The sequence below is a fragment of the Loa loa genome (genome assembly GCF_000183805.2).
Source record: "Loa loa unplaced genomic scaffold supercont3.105, whole genome shotgun sequence".
Lineage (NCBI taxonomy): Eukaryota > Metazoa > Nematoda > Chromadorea > Rhabditida > Onchocercidae > Loa > Loa loa.
This window is the reverse complement of record NW_018108285.1, coordinates 66,338-74,533: the sequence shown is the minus strand read 5'-3', so window position 1 is coordinate 74,533 and position 8,196 is coordinate 66,338. Positions and strand designations below refer to the sequence as shown.

The 8,196-nt window shown below is 35.6% G+C and overlaps 1 protein-coding gene across 1 annotated transcript; it reads left to right on the top strand.

The window, feature by feature from the left end:
* Positions 1 to 4,338: 4,338 nt before the first annotated feature.
* On the top strand, positions 4,339 to 7,635 carry LOAG_10653 (hypothetical protein; the record flags this gene model as incomplete). Its single annotated transcript, XM_003146177.2, has 7 exons — positions 4,339 to 4,365; positions 4,682 to 4,824; positions 4,898 to 5,106; positions 5,720 to 5,902; positions 6,028 to 6,239; positions 6,375 to 6,537; positions 7,292 to 7,635. The coding sequence occupies 7 exons, from the start codon at positions 4,339 to 4,341 to the stop codon at positions 7,429 to 7,431; spliced, it is 1,077 nt and encodes a 358-aa protein (XP_003146225.1). The 3' UTR covers positions 7,432 to 7,635.
* Between the last annotated feature and the right edge of the window lie 561 nt (positions 7,636 to 8,196).

Here is an 8,196-nt window from a genome sequence, read left to right as displayed (position 1 = left end):
ATAAGTGAGGGAAACCTACCGTCATACGGAATAAAACGTAAAATTAGTTTATGTGTAAGAAATTACCAATTAGCTTACATATAAGAATCCCTTCCGTCTTCGTTCAACAGCAGTAAATGTGGCACTCAAGAAACCAGAATTCAAAACAAAAAAGAAATCAGTAAATGTTAACACTTCTACGGTCAGGTGATTTCAATATCAACAAAATGGATTAATACTGTGAAAAAATAAATAAATAAAAAGACATTTCAAGCACACACAAGAAAAAATGTTGTCCTAGAACATTTTTGTTAGACCTACTGGATTTCACTTTTGTCATGGATCTTCCACAAATTCCCTATTTGTCTATACTCTATACGGATACGAAACAAAATCACTCACCATCCAGAAAGGAATACTGCAGTGTAATGAAATATGAAACGAGTCTTAACACCTCCAAACTAAATCGTTCTTCAGTTAAACTGTAACTTGTAATTGACATCACTTTTGAGGTATTGTAAAGTAAAAATCCGACATCAGCTTATACCACTGTAAATTGTCCCAGTTTTTTCTTTTTTATTTTATAGAATAGTCGTTTAAAGAATCCTTTCGATTACAACTACATTTCTCACTCAGAAATTATAAAATTTACACGCTCAATGTGACGAAACATAGTTTTGTTTCGACCAGTAATTTCCCGTGAACAAAATAAGAGCTTCATCCACTGCATACAGTACTAATTTTACCTGATAATTTACGACCTTATGATCGAAGAAATGCTCCGTCTTTATTTGAATTTAACAGTATATGATAACTTAAATGTTTATTAATCGAGCGGTACCATATCTCTCTTTCAAAACTTCTTTGCAAAAAATATGCCAAAAATATTTAGTCAAATCTGCAAGTTTGGCGATTGGAAACTTCTCAGATATGATACAGAGGTTCTAAAAAAAAATCTTTGCAACCTAAACGTAGAACTGACCATAAATTTGAGGAAGTATTGCGCTAAAAGGAACGAAGTCCTTTCGGATGAAGTAAACAGGAAGGATGCAAAAAAATCAAATCACACGTTCGAAGTAGAATGGCTGAAACGCATAGATGGCATTTTATAGGAAGCAAACGTGGAACAAAGGAATAAAGACAGCTAGGTCATCATCCGTCGAAAAGAATCAATAATGGTACGGGCTACTGCTAAGAGGAAGGAAGTAGTGAAGCGTCGGCAGCCTCGTCCAGTGGCGTCATTTAAAGATTAGGAATCACTCTAAGTGACAGATGTCCAGAAATTTCGATGCAAGAAATCACTTGTTGATACCCAAATAAAATGTATTACATGGCTCTATCAAATGCTTCGATATGCTGGTGGGATTTTTCCCCAGCTCATAATGTATGGATAAACCAGAAAATTCACACAACTATGTTTTGCCAATTATTTTCGCGTAACCTCAGTATGTTTTATATACAGGAATATTTGGTGAAGCAACATCTGTGCATAATTCAGTATTCAATTCATCTTTGTTTGGCAACTATTCTGAGGTCCCTTTGCAAGAACGATAACGGCTAGTAACTTTTTACCAGAATTTCTTCAGGACGAAACAGTCAAAGTAAAAAATAATTGTCGGATATCCTCAGTCCTCTGACCATAGCAATACTTACAAGATGCAAGTTTACCTACAGGTACTGACTTTAACATTGGCAAATGCAAAAATGCGAGCTCTCAGCTAAACTAATGTACCAAAGTTGAAGGATATAAATATCAGGAAACTTAAACGAGCCGAAAAGTGAAAGTCGTTCGAATCAAGTCCAAGAAAAAATATTATTGAAAAGGAACTCTAAAACATAAATAATAACTAAAGGATATATCGTTACTCCCGAGCTTTTTTGATTTCAGGACAAACTCATTTTGAATGTCGAAACACCAATATGCTTTGTTCAAACCAGAAATCAGTCGAGTACTCCGAAAATAATGTGGTGATTGTTGGTTCGGAACCGATCTATAACAAATCTTGAGACAACTTCACTCAACTCGAACTATGTACTACTTTGGTTCAAGAGGAAGTCACTTTGGTTCAAGAGGAAGTTCAAGAAAGTCACTTTGGTTCAAGAGGAAGTTCAAGAAATGGGGCACAATGTTTTATGCAATAAAATTCATCTGAAACCCTTACTATGCCGAGACTAGCAGAACTGTTTCAGAAGATACGAAACCGCACAGATATGGTTTGATAGCAAATATGAAGGCAACAACATGGAGCTTTAAGTATGACTATTTCGCACATTGCGATTTTAAAATTTCGACTCTGCGAGATAAAGCCACCTATGCTTAGAACTGACCTAGGTTCTCCGCAACCGAAAAAGCGAAAGACTATAAAACACAATGATATACGGACATTCTGAATTACAAAAGTTTTTGTCATATACACGATAGCGTTAAAGAACGCGAGATATTCTTAGAATTTTTAAGGCTGACAGTCCAAGTTAAACTAATATAGCTATCAAACGAAATAATTTGAATGTAAGTATCTTACCAGCTGCACCTGATGCTATTCACAATAACTCTCTGTGTCAAACAAAAGATTTCAATTCAAAAAAACTATTTGATAAATTTTTTTTCTTTTCGTGTGATGGAGTGCATCACACGAAAAGGAATGAGCTGTATTGAATAATATCAATTTAAAGATTCTGTACAGTTTACGGAAACTTATCAACAGAACTAAGTAGACAATAAGTATGAATGTGACCGTAGTTCTAAAGTAAATTTACAAGCATTCTTCCTCAATCAGAACTAAACCACAGTGCTGCAAAACTGCAAAGAACACCTATCCACCGATTAGTGAAACAGATACAGGCAGCAGTACGATCATTAAAAAACCTAACACAGCATAGGATTGTCACACAGCTTCATTTAACCCCTCGGCTTAGTTCCTTAAAAGCTAATTGAAATTCAGAATAATATACCGCATATCTTTTGGAAATAATAATAAGGCTATTTCTAAATTATAGCCAGCAGTTAATGGAAAGGAAACCCATCAACGAAGCACCCGTTACAACTTGATCTTCAATAAAACTCTCAGCTAATAATAACTTCGTGATAACTTTGGTTATTCGGATCTCAGCGTCAAAATGGAGTTGCATATTAGTGCTGATAATCAGGTGATATGTCGATTACTACATCACTTAATTCAAAATAAAGCACTTGTTCTACTGAGGTGTTCCACATTTTATTTGACCAGAAGACAAAAAAGATGACAAGGTAGGCTTAAGTGAAACCGAAATGGTAATATCAAAACCAGTGAGGAATTCGACCGAACATAACGACACAGAAAAATGAGAGATATATGAAAATAAATAACCAAAACTCGGAAAAAAAGAACTATACATTTAAAGCCAAAATCTGCATTTAACTAGGAAGGAAATTTACAGAATCCTAACTATGATAATGCTTTTATTTTATACTGGGAAATTAGGCGTCAACTGCTGTAACATTATAACATATGTCTAAAGACCCTTCCATGAAACCCACTGGACTGTAATTCTAGCGGACTGTTCCGGAATAAAAAATTGTCGTACAGCTTAATCTGCTGGAAAATAATCCCGAAACAAACACCAACCCCACCCCACACACGAGTCCTTCCATTCAGGGCAAAACTGAATCACGGACCCGTTGAAATCAACGAAATTCCGTTTGCGTCACTACTTTTCAGACCAATATGCAACCGCTTGTACCACGTTGTTCCATAGTTTCTATCGGTACTTTTAAGGAATTGTTAATTCCTTGAGATTCATGAGTTCTTCGAGGTCTTTTTCTGGTTTATTTTAAGACTCGGAAAGCAACATTCTTTTCCAAGAAAGTTTCAATTCCTTTCTAAGCAATTCCATGATCTGAAAATATGTTTTTACAAAACCTCTTTTTCGTTTTCAGTTGAAGAGTTGCATTTTTTTTTCTGCAGAAAAGATATCGATCCATTTAAGCCATGCCTGCCCGTTTCGTCTTCTTTCAAACATTTATTCAGCAGTTTGGCATTTTCCATCTGGAAAGACTACCGTATTCCTTACCAGCTTTTACCTTTATTTCACTGCTCTTCAGACCTTTGTAGATTTCCCGTAGAAAAGGTTACATTAATGACGCATGAGTTGGTTTGTGAAAATTGACGAAAAAATAGCAGCAACAACAACAAGTCACCATATTTATATGGAACAGAAAGCAGTTTTGTTCTATATTTATTTACGGTACTGGTAGAGCTTCTCTCCCTGTTCATGTCATGTTCTACTTTTTCATGTTTTTTTTCAGTCTTTTCTCTTCATCCATTATTCTAAAAGCCTGTACTTCGAAATCATCACTTCAACTTCATCTTGTTTTCTACAATGGAGGATTTCTCGAAACGTCTCTTGGTAAGTGCCATTTGACGTTTTTGCTGTCACCACCTCTCACTTTCCTCCTCAGCTCATCTTATAGTGCATTATGATCAGTATCAGTAGTGAATTAGAATGATATCCTCGTAGAGATGGAGTTTATGATAGTTTATGAACGGTGAATTACTGAAGCTGTTGTGTACCGTTCCAACCACATCGAAGAGAGCGTAGGTGATGCATCTGCGGCGCATTATATTTCGCCAATAGAGTCGCTTATGTAGGTGTGAGGATATGGGGTACAGTGATTGCAGGATCTTGTTGACTTTTCAATTATACCGATAATAAGTTACTATAGGAAATACTGAATGATGGATTGCTCTCTGCTGGACTTGTTATGGGGCATGAGCTTCGGTTATTCGATGCCCTTGCTGCCGTATCGTCAGAGAATGAACCAGCCACTTGTACAACGGTCGCTGAAAAAGCCGATATGAGAGAACGGTATTATCGCTTTCTAAACTGCCGATATATATATTGATTTGTGTATTTGAAATTTCGAGTTAGGAAATTTTAGTTATGTGCGCGAATGGTTATGTCTTATGGTCTGTGGTAAGATTATTGAGGTGAACGAAGATGGCGAAAAATTTTGGATCAGAGCGGATCGCATTGCAGATCTCTGTGGTGATAAACCGAATGTATTGCTCGTTAGCCAGCAGTGTGTCCTCATGTGCGCCAAGGCATACCCTACTGTCATCGATCTCTTCAGGAAAGATGGGCCACTAGGTATGTTTGTTTCGTTGAAAAGTTTGGTCCTTGTAAAAATTGCTCTCGAAGCTTATTTGTGTTTTGTTTGCATGTTTGGTTTGCTTGCCGTAAACAAACGCATTTTACAGTTATTTTAATAGGACGCGACACATTCACAACTTCATTTTCATGTACTATTCTATTTCTCCGTGATCAATTGCATCCTACTTTCCTCAGCTGTTCCATTTTCTTTATCCCAAATTATAGGTGCGTTTCCCGTCAGTACTTGTTGATATTATCGCTTTTTCCATCTCTCTGCTTCTGAATGCTATCGAAATGTCAGCGCATCAATATGCTGGTATCGCTTCCCTACTTTTTGTAAATGTTTTAATTTTGTGCTGACAATCCGCCTAACCTCTTTTTTCCATGTGTTGTTATTATTTAAAAAATTTTTTATTATTTGAAGGCAATTTCAAATTTCAATGAGAAATTGAGCAGTGGTAGCTTATTATGTAAACATTACCTAATATTAATTTTCCGCTGTCTCCACAAATTTTCCGTACCGTAATTTTTGTTAGTTGATAAATAATTCATAAATTTTACGAGCAAAATAAAAACAGTGGACCTTACTGTTAACTGAAAATATTTTCAGGAATGGACAACAAAATGTTTGATGAATTTGATAAAACGATGGCATCAATTTCGGAAGCCGCACATAAAGAAAATATTATCAGCAAATTTGTACCTGCAACAGAGATGCAGAACAAACTGGAAGAGGGTGGAATTCATATTCTTGACGTAGGTTGTGGTCGAGGAATGCATATTGCGGAATTAGGTACAATTTTTTCATCTGCACCAACACCACTGGGATCAACACCATCGTGCCCAGACCATATATTTAATTTATTTGCGATTATGTTGTAATACTTAACATCAGGAACTCATGCTAATAGTTTTTAGCGAGTCATTACCCAAAATGCTTTTTCACGGGAATCGATCTGTCTCTCGAAGCTGTTGTTGGAGCGAATAAGAAAAGAGATGAAGCTAATGCTGGCCTCGATAATGTATCATATATGCAAATGAATGGCCAGATGATGAGAGATGACTGGACAGAGAAGTTTGACTGGGTGATGATGTTCAGCGCTTGTCATGATCAAATGAGACCTGATCATGTAGGTCCATTTTCTTTCATTTTGCTGCCTTACCTTTATGGGATTATACTTCTGGATACGTTTTTATGTACAGTGTCGGATAAAAGATTTGTTGATAAAGAGAAGAAAAAGAATTTACTGTACTCCATAATTCAGTGCTTGAAAGAGATATATCGGGTTCTGAAACCAGATGGTCTATTTTCGATGTTTGAAACTGATGGTACAAGCAATGTTTATAAAGATAAGGAAATGAATACATCCACCTTCATGTATGGCTTGTCACTGTCACATTGCCTTCCGATCGGAATGAACTCTGAAGGTAAACATTACCTTTTCACTTATATAAATTGCGATATTGTTAAATCCCCAAATTGAATATTTTTATTTTTATTTTTTGTAACCGGAAGTTTTTTTGTCGAATATCGTACTTCTCGTTATGGATTAAAGATAATGACGAAGGCTCAGTAACTGCCATCAAGTCATTTATTATGTTTATAAAAATATTGTCAATACCACTGATGAATAGTCTTGAAAGGAGTGAATAAATGGTCCTTTTTTGTTCCTGAGCATTTTTTAAAAATTTTGTGCGAGAGAACATGCAAGGCATTTTTTATAGGGCTGTGTGGCTCTCAAGTTCAATCTCATTCACTGAAAAGCATCTTTCCGAATTATTTTAACATATTAGTCTGGATTATTTTACTTCTTCATTGTAGTTTATAGTTGTAGGATCAAAATTCGACATCGTTGAAATTTTGTTAGAATTCACTGCTGATCATCACCAGTGACTGACTGATCAGGACAGTGAAACATTTTCTAAATTATCTTCCATTCACGGTGATTTTGGAAACAGGATTCTTTATTGAATTGGCGGAAATTTAGCACCAAGTTTTCGGAGAAGATGAAAAATTGTTGCTGTAAAGCTATATTCGAATTTACGTATAGCACAATGAAATGCAAAATTTCCAGCAGGAAAGCGCTCTGAATGAGTTGGGCGCGATTGTTTTAATTGTTAGATACCTTATTTTCATACTTTATTTTTGTATCAGTCAAACTTATTTCATGGATGCTTTCAGATGCAATGGGACTTGGTGCTATGTGGGGACGTGAAAAGGCCAAACAGCTGCTCGGCGATGCTGGCTTCAAGAAAATTGAAATTCGTCCAGATCCGTTTTCAGAATTACATTCAAACATTCTCTATTTATGTCGCAAATGAATGTGATTTTTTATTTCTGTCCAATAAAGGACTAATTTATGATTTATTCGAATAACACTCGAAACTGAAAGATAGCAGTGTACCACGCTTCCTTAGGTGTTCACCTTAGTACCGTGCTAAATGATCATCTGTTAAATATGATTATCTTAAACCGCTTATTAAGATGTAGGAGATTTCCAAAAAGAGGTGATATGTCAGTAACTCTAACTTCTTATTTCTAATCATATTCCCGCACGTCTATTTGCCCAGTTGTCGTAAAAACCGAAATAATTGTATCATGAAATTATTCATTCAAATAGTTTCCATTTACATCTGTTTTTTCTCTCTCATGCCTAAGGTCATGAGTCAACTATCTAATCTTTAAATCATCTAAAGAAGCTTTATCTGATGTTGAGATTTGCGCACATCTGGATGACAACGAATCTTATAAACATGGATGGGCATACTGTAGAAATATCCAATCTTATAAACATGTTTATATCCAACATGTTTATCTCTAAATATCTGTTAAGCACCGTATTTCTTTCCTTTCTCCTTACACACTCCTTATATAAACATAAGAAAACCTAAGAATTATTCATTGTTGCAAAAATCCCATCTGTCGCACACTCAAGTTCACGCAAACACTCTTCAATCTACTAATCCTTACAAAATCTCATCATTCTACTGGCTTTACCCTGGAAGTCATTCTATTGTAATTGGAATTATTTGAACCTGTCTTTACTGTATTTGGTATCCAAACGATATAAAGGATAATCTGTTGCG